The sequence below is a fragment of the Daucus carota genome, chromosome 6 (assembly GCF_001625215.2).
Source record: "Daucus carota subsp. sativus chromosome 6, DH1 v3.0, whole genome shotgun sequence".
Lineage (NCBI taxonomy): Eukaryota > Viridiplantae > Streptophyta > Magnoliopsida > Apiales > Apiaceae > Daucus > Daucus carota.
In genome coordinates, this window is record NC_030386.2 from 28705731 (window position 1) to 28718552 (window position 12822).

At 34.2% G+C, this 12822-nt stretch overlaps 2 protein-coding genes across 4 annotated transcripts; both read right to left on the reverse strand.

The window, feature by feature from the left end:
- Positions 1–228: 228 nt before the first annotated feature.
- Positions 229–6380, reverse strand: LOC108227636 (probable serine/threonine-protein kinase At1g54610). 3 transcript variants are annotated; one of them, XM_017402889.2, is made up of 8 exons: positions 5383–6380; positions 4552–4836; positions 3998–4315; positions 3335–3562; positions 3119–3219; positions 1696–1807; positions 921–1391; positions 229–758 (listed from the first exon to the last, which is right to left on the reverse strand). In XM_017402889.2, exons 1-8 carry the CDS (start codon positions 5761–5763, stop codon positions 546–548), a joined length of 2109 nt encoding a protein of 702 aa, XP_017258378.1. In that variant the 5' UTR covers positions 5764–6380; the 3' UTR covers positions 229–545. The 3 variants fall into 3 exon arrangements, with proteins under 3 accessions (XP_017258378.1, XP_063935376.1, XP_017258379.1); XM_064079306.1 differs by having other exon boundaries at positions 367–740; positions 5383–5906; XM_017402890.2 differs by having other exon boundaries at positions 367–749; positions 5383–5906.
- A 1990-nt stretch (positions 6381–8370) lies between these two features.
- LOC108225287 (uncharacterized) lies at positions 8371–11510 on the reverse strand. The gene is made up of 2 exons (XM_017400120.2): positions 11368–11510; positions 8371–8763 (listed from the first exon to the last, which is right to left on the reverse strand). The coding sequence occupies exon 2, from the start codon at positions 8727–8729 to the stop codon at positions 8556–8558; it is 174 nt and encodes a 57-aa protein (XP_017255609.1). The 5' UTR covers positions 8730–8763; positions 11368–11510; the 3' UTR covers positions 8371–8555.
- Positions 11511–12822: the final 1312 nt, after the last annotated feature.

Genomic DNA, 12822 nt, shown 5'->3' on the forward strand with positions numbered 1-12822 from the left:
ATTCGAACATGCATCACAATATTGGACAATTTTATCTGTACATTTTATTAAATCCCTAAATCATATATATTCTTTTATTTAGGGTTAATGCAAATATTAAACCTTGCATCACAATATTGGACAATTTTATCTGTACATTTTATTACATCCCTAAATCATATATATTCTTTTATTTAGGGTTAATGCAAATATTAAACCTTGCAGATGATCCATCTTCCATTTAATGCAGAAATTGCAAAAAAATTACTCCCACTATAACATACAAATTCATAAGGGTTCTGTATTGAGTGTAATTTCAGAACAAACTAAGAAAAAGTAAGGATAGCAAGTTGCTATCCTTGCTATTAGCAACTATGAGGCCACGCCTTTATAACGCCTAGCAAGATATATTTCATTTTCGATTTTTTTTTATTCTGGGAACTTATTGTCAAAACATGACATACTATTAATTTTGAATAAATTTAATATTACACACTATACATAGATTTACTATCTTAATAGGGGAGAGCTTCTTCACTCTCTCTCCTTGCAAATACACAACTCAATCACCTAGCTCCACGATTGCCAACATACATCGGATTAGGTGTCACTTGAGGTTCAATAATACCCACTCTTGCCTTCTCAATCCGTGCTCGTCGAGCTGCTTCCTGGATCTGGCGGTCATGATCTTTAAGCATTTGATCAACATTGTTTGACGGAACAAGCAAGGGACCGGAGAAATGGATCTTATTTCCCTTTCCCTGAAAACCCTGACCGTTCTAGAAAATATTTTACAAATGCAAATAACAGAAAAAGTGTTAGAAAGCATTTTAGAGCAACCAAGAGAAGCAAGAGCAAAAGAATTAAACAGAAAGCACGATCTGATTTTGTTTAGTATCATTCATGACCACAAGGTTTAAAAGTTTTGTCACAAGGCTTACCAGTATTGATTCTTTCGTACTGCCTAATAAATTTCCCATCTGACGAGAACCAGTAGTTCCCTGAGTTTGATGCTTTATATCCTGCTTCCTGGCACTCCCCCATTCGTCAAATGTTTCTGAAACCCTGCGTGCTTGATCTGCTGCTGCTTGATGTGGGGGGCAGAATTTATCTCGAGAATCTTCACTCGTCAGAGTCCTTGATGCTACTAAACCAGAGAGCGAGGATAAATTTGTCCTGGGTAAAACAACAGGCATGGCTTCGTTTTTCTTTGCAGCCTTTGTCCATCCAACACCTGGAACTAATGGCCCTGAATATGAAGCTCTGTTCGGAGGTTGTTCAATTTGCTCTTTTCTACCTTCTTTCGAAGCTTGAGTTGCTCTAGGTGGACCAATTGGAAAACCAGAAGCAGCTTCGTCCTTCTGACGGTTAAATTGCTCACTTCGGGTCTTAGGATTCGACCGTCCTCGTTTCTGTGGCACAAAAAAGAAAATTAAATAGAAAGGAAAAGCAATGAATATGAGGTACTCTTAAAAACGCTGTAAGTTCCAGCAATCCACTTTAGCCTAAATTAAGCTCCGTCTCCAGATGTGGTAGATAGATGGAAACTAGAGTCCCTTATACGGCACAGGGAATGTTTGGCCTTTTTAGAAAAATTAATCACAACCTTTTTGAAGTTATCAAGAATTTTTCTCCATATTCTATATCATCTCAAATACGCTAATATATATGTATACATATCGAGGAATGTAAACACTTAGCCCATGCTCCAGGTACCTGCAATGATGTCGCTAACTCAGCATTAGCATCGGGGGCAGGTACAGCCCGAGAATCTCTTGGTCTACTCGTGTCCCTTTCAACTTTATCGTCCTTGATACCCACTCCTTGCCTGAATAATAACAATCAAAATTAGCATTCTGAAGATCAACATGGACGGCAATGCAAAGCTAAGTGACACTGCCTAGAAAATTTACTGGAACAAGAAAAGGCGAGGGAAAAAAATTACCCCAACTAGAAGTTCAAGCCTAAATGGCAAAAAGTCGATCATAAGTAAAGATAAAACCCATGTTGGCCTTGGGCATCATATAAATGAGGATATGTATTATCAGTTCCTTTTACTAATTATCTTCAACAACAGGCAAATGTAGATAATATAATATGGGTTGCACTCCATCAACAACACTCTTGCATAAGCATAACGAACACTTTCATAACACTACATTTTCCATAAAAGATGATTTCTTTGGATTAAAATTACTAAGTTTAACAATAAAGCTTAACATATCGAATCTCATCAAAATTTTAAAAATCAAATATTACTGAATCTTGTATAGAATCCAACATAGAATCTTATATACATCTTCTGAAGAATAAAATTTAAAAAAAATCATGTTACGCTTAATCCAAATTTTGTTGTTAAGTCCATGTTAGACTAGAATCTAAATAAAATTTTAGGCAGATTTGATGGTGTTTTTTATTTTTATTTATGTAAGGGTGTTCTTTACGGAGAAAGCGAGAATATATAATCCAGTTCTAAGCAACCTGATCCCCAAGTCGTGTTTCATATATCCATAAATTCATTATCAGGATTTTCAAGGTACAGTAAAACATCTATAAATTAATAACGTCGGGACCGCCAAATTATTTTTAATTAATCAAGATTCTTAATTAATCGAGGTTAAATATATATATATATATTGTCGCTATTATGTTGGGACCAATAAATATGTAGTTCAAATATTAATTTATCGTGGGTTATTACCTAATCGAGGTTTTACTGTATTATAATAAAAATTGATTTTAGGCAATTGTAGGGATTCAATAAAGTGTTACTGATCCAAGATTCCTTATCATTTAGGGTCCTGCATTTATATTCTATGCCCTGGGATACATTTAGTTCTCTTACTTTCTAAGCTAGTTTAGGTTTTAGAAGACGAATATAAAAATATTATTAGTTAGCAACTCTCCTATTAAAAGCCCTGATCCATGCAAATATCATGCTTCTACAGTTAAGAAATTTTTGGGAAAATGGATGTGTTGTGGGTAGTCCACCCAGACTTATCTTTCTATTGTCTTATTCCATAAAATTGTGTTATTAATTATTGGCCTCCCTCAAAAGCTATAAGTGACCGGTGATTCAACAGACTAGCAGAAAGTCAGTAGTTGTTCAAATGAAGATGCCTAATTCAAGAGCACAAACCTTCGCGCCTCTTCACCGCGCAGTTTTGCATCAATCTCTTTACTGGGAGGGTATTTAGGCAAAGTTGCAGGATCACAGGCATGTGGTTCCACAATAAAGAACTGCCAGACACGTGAAACTGGTCAGCACCTTACAATATTGAAGGTCAAAAGGCAATTACATGAGGTTCATCATTTTTCTTAACCACATAAAAGTAACAATAATAGAGGTACTTGCCTCGCTCTTTAGTGCAGAAGCTGCAGTCCCTCTTTGAGCAGGATCAACTGCAAGTAAGGTCTCTATAAGACCCACAGCAGCATCAGGAAAGTCTTTGAATGTTTCCGCTAGACGTCTTCTATAGGGCTGCTTAGGCTTGAATACTGTAGATTTGTGAAGCTTGGATTTTTTCCAATAATCCTCAGATGGTGAGCCACAAAGTTTAAATATTTTATGCAATTGCTCAACCTGTAACAGAAGCGCAAAACACCGGTAGTTATTAGCGAATATTTTTTTAAGATGCTAATACTGGGGATTCAGATAACATAAGTGCACTGTGAAGCTCCCTGACATGAACGCTGCAAGATCTTGTCATAAGCAGCATGGTGTAACCTTACAACAGTTAGATCCATGATGCACTATTTGCATGTTTTGAAAGTAGTGAAAACTAGGGTGACTATGAAGTTTAAGTTCAAGTCACGTAATTTACACCTAACTTATCCTAACATATACTAACAATTATTCTCTGTGTTTGGATTGGATTGATCTTTATTTATATACTCTACTTAAAGTATGCAACTTGTCAATATTCCGTGGAACTATGGAAGAGTAACTACCTATATAGTCAAGTCCTTCTCACTTGAAGGAGACTAAATAGTGACATGGTAGAAACTAGTAAGGTACCTCTGTTCTTCCAGGCATGATAGGCTTCCCGGCATACAGTTCACCAAGAATGCAACCGCTACTCCAAAGATCAATTGCAACTCCGTAATAGGTGGCTCCAAGCAATAGTTCTGGTGGTCGATACCAAAGAGTCACAACATGACTTGTTAATGGTGCACTCTGACGGTGCTCGAAAAAGCTTGCCAAGCCAAAGTCAGCAATTTTAAGAATGCCATTATCATCAATCAAAAGATTTGAACCCTTTATGTCACGGTGAAGAACACCATGACTATGACAATGATCAAGCCCGCTCAATAGTTGCTGCATGTAGCATTTAACCTACATAGATAATACAATACAAAAACAACTCATAAAAAGTGAGGCTGAAAGAGAACAAGGGGTGCAATGATTAGCGTGCTGTCATTTTGCCAATCTACATGTAAATTCTGACTTTTAAATAAGACATTACAAAATCCTCTTCTACAATTATCACTTCATAGAAGAGGTAAAATGAGAATATAATTTTCATTTGTTGGCAAACAAAATTAGCAGATTTCAAAATATGTGAGAAATACCTGTGGTTCTGTGAATTTTACACCAGGAAGGGATGCAAGTCCAGTAAGATCATGTTCCATGTACTCAAAAACAAGGTACAAACTGGAAGATGTCCGGGAAGTGACCAATCCCTCTAATTTTATAATATTTGGATGATCCAGCCTCCGTAAAATAAGGATTTCCCTGGCCATAAACTTGACACTCTCGCGATCTAAATTATCAAACCGCACTCTTTTAAGAGCAACGAATTTCTTATTTAGTACGTCACGAGCCTTGTATACACTACTATATGTACCTTGGCCAATCTGCAAGAATAATATGTCAGGGACCAAAACTCCAACTAAAATCGAGAGGGCGACATATAATGATATTGACTTTCACATAATATAGAGTACTAGCACCAAAACATGAGAGAAAATGCATTAAAGTTTTGCTACCACTCCCTATTCTTGGAAGCCACTACTTGAAATGAAAAAAGAGGCATTTCCAAAAAGAAAACTGAAGAAAAACTAAATATTTATAATTTTTATATACGTAATAGGGTTTGTTTGCATTGCTGCACTATTTAATAGCTATGCTAGATTTCCCACTTCATGTTCCTGTTTCTTGTGCCATACATTGTTTGTATAAGTACTTACATGGATATTATGATGAGTGGAACCAAAAAGGAAGGTCAGTCAGTCTCAGTCATGTTAATCAACAGCAAGAAAGATAATATAGAAAGCAATTATCGATAAACATCCATAATCTATATTATTAATCTGTAATGTACATAAGTCTTTCACACACAAAAAGCACATTAGGATAATCTCTAAATAAATTAAAAGGGGTCGTGTACTAGAAATTGATACCTTCTCAAGTTTCTCAAAAGTATCGGCCCGTCGTGGAATCCATCCCTTTATCGATTCAGCAGCAGCTGCAACAAGCCAAGAAGGCCAGCCTGCTGCAATAAGTTCCGCTTGAGCAGCACTGGAAATACTTGCTGGAATTGAATCGACAAGTTGAGTCTTTTTCTTCTCCGATTGCTCATCACGTACCCTTCTTGAATTATTGGTTCTCTTATCAATATAACCAACTCTAGCATCACCATTTTCCCTCTTATCTTTCGCTCTAAAACTCTCAACCCTCTTCCCAGAATTTCCCCGAGACAGCACCAAAGCTCCCTGTCTCGATTTCGGACTCTCACGCCTTTCTCCCTCAGGCGAAGAAGGCTTACCACATAAACCCCCCATAGCTAAAATCCCCTAGTACACAAATAAACAAATCTACCCAAATTACCAACCCCAACAATACCCCAAAATCATAACATTCCCATCAAATTAGATTCAAAAATCATGTAAATAGCCAATCTAGACAATAATTGCAAAGAAAAACCAGCTTAAATGGTTTAAAAAAACCAAGAACACGATAAACACAAAAAAGAAATGAAATTTGAATTGCTTATGAATAAACAAGAGCAGACGTATGTAGATAATGGTAAAGGCTTAGTAGTCAAACAAAGAGATCAGCTTGTTGAATATGTTACTTTTGACCCTTTTACGCGCTTGAGAAAATATATACAATAATCATCTGTACAAGATATTCACAGCTATATAATAAAAAAGAAAAATAGTAAAAAGATAGAGGGAGAAAGAGATAGAGATGACTTGCCGGCAGGCGGAGTCAAAGAAATGCCCCACAATCAACACTCACATACATCATCTCCCTCTCTCTCATCTCTCTCTCGATCTTGATCTCGATATACATAATTCGAGTGTTTAATGAAGTGATCAAGAGGGATCAGCTCAAACGGAAATCAGGGAAGAGTCGTTAGAGACTTGTTAGTTACAGTTGTATGTATGTAAATGGTAATCCATCAAGTCATCAACAAGCTTGACTTTAAGAGTATCTTTGCTTCTTGTTTTCTGTTGTGATTTAGCGACAACGGTTAAATAATCCTGGTTTTTGGTTTATAACTATTATTATTAATTATACTTTATATAATACTCCCTTCGTACCTAAATACTTGATATGTCTTCACAACATGAAATATAGTCATGAGTGATCTTGTTGGATTCGTATTTATGAGTATCTTAATACGGTGACATTTTTATATTTAATATTAATATGAAATTAAAAAAATTAATGATTAAAAGTATGCGTTGTCAAATGTGATAAAGCAAAACAAGAAAAGTATTAAAGGAAGTACTGTTTTATTGAAATGAACAATACCAATTTTTCGGCTGACGTATGAATTTATTCTTATTAACTATTAAATTTTAAATAATAATATATGATCTATCTGAAATTTATTATTTATACAGATAATCAATCAAATTTATTTTATTATTATTTATATAATTAATAAATTACTCATAATACGGAGTTATTTAAATAGAAACTAATTTTAAATATCATTTTTGAATTGTTAATATAAACAATCTTAAGCTAAAAATCTTTATTTTAACCTTATCTAAATGTAGCAGGACAGTTTTGACTTAAAAACGTCAAAAAAAGAGGAAATGCATTTTTAACTTCTATTGAACTTCTCATAACAGACAGATCATATACCGAATGATACTTTTCGACGTCTTTTAGATATAATCCGGATATGAGAGCTTTAAATCTCACGGGTGCTATGACATTAGATAAGAATGATTGGAGACGTCAGTATTAGATTAGTTGATATTAGGTCTCATGGATTACAGAGATTATGAAGGTTATGGCATCATGTTTTAAGACAGCGGTTCAGCTCAGTCATTACCAGATGCATTCGTACCAATCAAAATTGTTTGGGTAAGTCCCATGTAAAGAAGGCCACGGGCTAAGGTATTATATTCTTATTATATCACACACTGTTTTATTTATTGTGCACTAAGCCGGGGGTTTTCACGGAAACAGTCTCTCTACTTTAAGGGTAGAGGCAAGACTGCGTACATCCTACTCTCCTCAGACCCTGCTCTAAAGGGATATAAGGAGTATGTTTGGTTTGGTTTATTGAACTTCTTCTAACAATAGTCTTTTTTTTCTGAAACGCAAACTTTTATTATAAAACCCCAACCCCCAACAAGGGGAAGGAGAGGATTACAAACTAGAAAGTGATGCTTCAGAACTACACCCAGCCAAGCACATACTACTGAAACCTTGAAAACATGCTACTTCTACCAGAAAACCAAAACCAAAACTATAAATTATATTTTAAAATAAGTTATATGTTTTTATAATACTACAAATTTTTAATATTTTTTGAATTATATAATATATATAATTTAACTGGACACTAGACGGTGGAAGTATGATAAAGCTCTGCATGAGCTACAGTTTTTTGCCCGCCTATTTGTTCTTCCAAGTAACTAAAAATAAATGATCGGCAGTCGGTATATCGGACTACGTGAAATTACAAGTTTTACATGACGATGATGGGGAATTAATAAGAAACATGCTCTAAATTTTATTGAGGTTCATCCAATAATGGATGCATATTTTAAAGGAGTATCTTACTTTGAACCCTAAAACATGGATCATGCTTGTACGAATGACGCTTTCTGCTAAATTTCATTTTAAATATGAATCGTGCCGCATCTGGAAAATTATGTAAAAAAACTAGAAACAAAATTGGCGAAAAGCTTGCTGGCTTGTATCAAAATTGGGTAACGAAAAAGAAATATTTGATATTTTCTCTTTTGTTTACACAAGAATTTCTTTTTTAATGATTTCTGTTCCTTTAATTTTTATTACTAACCCTTGCTCCTAACTCGCTTCTTAGCTTCACATGGCTATTAGAGGTTGTCTTCTGTTGCTTAGATTTCCGATGTATATTGTCTCCAATGGCAAACATTTCAAGAGTCCAAGACCTCGCAGAAATAAAGAGCACAGTTCGCAAATGACTTAATTAAGGATCTGTGTCCAGCATCTAATCCATCTTTCAAAAATGCTCAACTATTCTTATTTGGTAAGACTACTCACCGAGAAAGTCTGTGATACAAAACATTTAAAGGTTGAAGCTACTGAGCCTGTTACCATCGTAAAACTGCAACTTGCTTAATCACTTCATCTTCGCCTCCGTGAACAAGACATGGCGATTCACACGTGGATCATACTTCCGGAACTCAAGCTTTACCGGATTTTTTGGATTCTTCTTCTTCACATAAAAGAAACCAGTTCCAGCAGATGAAACAAGCCTAATTAACTGTGAAGCAGCCTTCTTTTTGTTACCCATTCCTTCAACTGACAGCACAAAATACTATACGAGACTGCCAAAGGAATGCAAATAGTATCAGTGCACAATTCATCTTGAATATTTACTAGACAATGGAACTATTTATGTTCCACTGTTCATACATAACTGCGACAATCAGGTGACAATCAATGAGTAATTGAGTATGAGTTGTAATAGGGTGTTGAACTTAACAACACATTCACAGGGTGGGGTCCGGTAGGGGAGGGGTGCATTTCTAATCCAAGAAATCTGTTCAAGTTGTATAGAATGAGTTATTTAATGGGGGTATGTTTAGAGTTACTTAAAAAAGAAAATCAATGCTAGGTTGAATTGCAAAGATGAACTTGTGATCCCTAATTAACAAACATCACTCTCATTTAAATTTGTTCGGGATCAGAACTCAGATACCGAATTTTCATTTGAAACCGAGTACTTGTGACCAATCAACAAAGAACAATCCCACACTTAACCAATCTTGGAGAAGGAACTTGCTTAGATATTTATTTGGACATATTTGAATACTATGTCAGCAAGGTTTATCGGTAACCAATATGTATATATGACTAATGACATGATTAAATATGTAAGCAGGGTATATGCATAACATACGGAAATAGATTTCATAGACGGATGAGATTGACATATTATATATCAGTATAATATTTATATATATTATGGTTTATGGATACCAATTACCAATGGACATGAGTGATATTATCCTTTGAGGGTATATGCAGGGTATATCCAAATGGATTCAGAACAAATAGAGCAACCAGAGCAGGATACTGGAAATCCATGGGCAAAGACAGAAAAGTTTCTTCCCAAAATTATCCCATAGGAATGAAGAAGACATTGGTTTACTACAGAGGTAGGGCTCCTCAGGGTATCAGAATTGACTGGGTAATGCATGAGTATCGCCTCAATGACAAGGAGTGTGATGACATTTTTCTTCATCAGTCGGATGAAATCTAAACTACTGGAGACTAAGTAGGAAAAAGATAAAGCAGAAAGTTAACAAATAACTGCAAAACATGCATTTTACTTGTCTGAATGATGGAAACTTGCAATAGAACTCATAATGAGCATATAACTCTAAATCAAACTATAAGATAGTCAACAATCATGATAAAAAAATGGAGATTAGAATTCAGACTACACAAAAGAACACAGCAAAAGTAATCTGAAAACAAATTAATAAGAATGAAAAACAAAAGAGTTAAGACAGTGAAAACCAAATCCCATATAGCACTGCAATAGAACCAGTTATAATATACAGTAACCATGGTCCGAAAATATATGTCTCCAGTAGCCAAATACAAAACTAATAAAAAGACACACTCTCAAATAAAAAGCAATCAGGACTTGCGGTAAGCGCTTGCATCCAAAGATCATAGGTACGATATAAACCCTGATTACCAATAGAATGTATATGTAAAAGAGTATATAGGCTGAAAGATAGTAGCATGCTGTTCAAAAACAATGCCATATTGTCACAAATGTCGAATTATCCTGCTATTACATCCACAATAAACGATAACAATGGAAAAACTCCAGACTAAAATTAGTAAAGTTTCAAGTTAAGTCACTCGAAAAACAATGAAAAAATGATAACAAATTAGTAATGATTTCATTCGAAAAAACAAAACAAAACTGTGAGGCTGGAAAAATAAAACAATAAAATCATCCGCAAGCACAGTCCAAATCTGAAAGATACTAAAACTAGCAGCATTGTTTACCAACTAATAAAGCACAGCATATATACAATTCTAATGACAGAAGCACGAATATAGATCATTCGCAGGACAACTAATTCACATACCATAATAAATTAACTGAATATAGTTCAATACAAGTAGTTGATTGCAGGATAATTTAAGATGCACAAATCAACAAATATCACAGATTAGTCCATATTATGTGTAGATAGGAAACTCACCTATGATAAATGCATTTAAAACCAAACACCCATTAACAAGTACAAAAAAAAATCTATGCCCGAATAAAAACAAAAACAAGAAAACATCAATCCATGCAATTAAACCCCTTTAACAAAACATAAAAACATTATTAAAAAGATATTTGTAATAAATTAAGAGCATACGATTTTATCAGCTGAGGAAGAGATTGAATGGTCAGTACTAGTACCCGCCAAACTCTCCATTTGAGACCACCACTTCGGACAAAGGCTTCGACGAGCTATGATTCTCTAACTGGTGTTGTTCCATCAGAGAGTGAATTGGCAGCATGGTACACAAATATTTATGAGCCTATAACTATTATTAGCATGCTTGTGTATAAGTTTATATATAGACGTACTATAACCTAGAGATTGGAGGGGAGCTGTGTACCACTGTTCTGCTTGTTTTCAATCTTACATACATTAGCACAGTCCCTAAAACTAATCATATAGTTCTTAGAGACTTTTTACCGAACATCTAATACACATTATTCAAACACAAACATATAACACGAAATGAAGTGCGAAAACATACTTTTAAACACACAAATCAGTGATAAATAGATAACATTAACACATACATCAGCTAAATTAACAAATCATTCATCTAAATCAAACTACAAAATACACAATTTAGCAAGATAAATGGAAAAAAAAAACTCAAATGGATCAAACTCGAACCTGTATGCTTGGATTAATTGAGGTTTGAAAATCGTTGCAAATGGTAAAAGGAATCGTTGAGATGCGTGGATGGGATATTGAGCTCGTTGAAATCGGCGGAGTGGGAGATTGGGACATACAGCGAGAGTCTGAATCGAAGAGAGAAGAGCGTCGTTTTTGTTTTAGCCCGGAGAGAATGGAATGGGCTTGTCCCGCCTTTTGAGCGCAAACAATTTTTTTTGTTGGGCTGAATGGACCAATCCATTCCATCCAAAATTCATTCCATTCATGTCAATCAAAAATTCATTCCATTCATGTCAATTTTATAATTTATTTTAATTTTTTTTACATCGCTGTGTGTTTTCACAAATAATTTCAAAATATAATACATAAATTTTGAGGGTCATAAGGTAAAGTAGTTGTTAGAAACTAATATACACACTGTTACCTCTCAAATAGTTAAAATTAAAGGCCGATTTGGACGAAACATAGATCAGGGGTTACAACATGCACGAGAATATTAAGAGTAGTTAATTGCTTACCAAAAAAAAAATAGGTAATTAACTATTTCCTAATTGATATTTCACCAGTACCAATCATTTTTATACAGTTTTTTTTTGGAACGTCTGGTTCAATTATATGCATTTCAAAAATTTTCAAAAATTAATATAAAAATTTAACTACACTTCTTACTTTCTTCCATTATATTTATTTTATACATTAAATATCAGTTGTCTTATCATTTTATTCACAATATATTCATTTTATATATTAAATATTAGCTAGTCTAATGATTTCACCATTCTATCCAATTCTGTGTCACATATAGAACTCCATGAAACGGAGGGAGCAGGAACTTATATGATCTAGATTGGCTAAAGTGTCTGCATATTTATGCTCAATTGTTGAATGAATGGCCGCTAGCCTTTACCTACTGCAAATGTATTTATGGAAAAGATGAATACCAGTACCACTCCGACTTTTCTCGCCTGTCTTCTGGAATTTGCTTTACGATTATTCCAAAATTTATATTTATAAAACCTGACCAGTTTTTAAGTTCTCATATACCATTTTCAAAAATAAATAAATAAAAGTTCTCATATAACACATGACAACTTATAATTTTACTTGTGAAATAACTTTGTCACATGTGCCATGATGAAACTTTGTTGGTGTTTTACTTAATTTTAGTCATAATCCCTTTAATATATACTCCATCTCTTTTGAAATATAAAGCGTTTGACTTTTTGACACATATTTCTAAATTTTTTAACTGCATAATTAGAATTATTATTTTCAAAAATTTCTTTTTTAAATAAAATATATGATTAATATTATAATTTAAAAAGAATTTTTTTTTTAAAATAATGATTTTAGCTATACGGTCAAAAAACTTGGAATTATATACCAAAAAATTAAGCTTATGGCGTCAGAGTTCTCTCATTGAGGTCCAGGCCCCTAGCAGACATATGCTGG

Excerpts from the sequence above, each read along its gene's own strand:
- LOC108227636 (XM_017402889.2), bottom strand. The coding sequence starts at position 5,763 with ATGGGGGGTTTATGTGGTAAGCCTTCTTCGCCTGAGGGAGAAAGGCGT. Across the intron at positions 4,316-4,551 it reads TAAAATTCACAGAACCACAG|GTTAAATGCTACATGCAGCA; the intron begins GTATTTCTCACA and ends TTATCTATGTAG. Across the intron at positions 1,392-1,695 it reads AGTTAGCGACATCATTGCAG|AAACGAGGACGGTCGAATCC; the intron begins GTACCTGGAGCA and ends TTTGTGCCACAG.
- LOC108225287 (XM_017400120.2), bottom strand. The coding sequence starts at position 8,729 with ATGGGTAACAAAAAGAAGGCTGCTTCACAGTTAATTAGGCTTGTTTCA.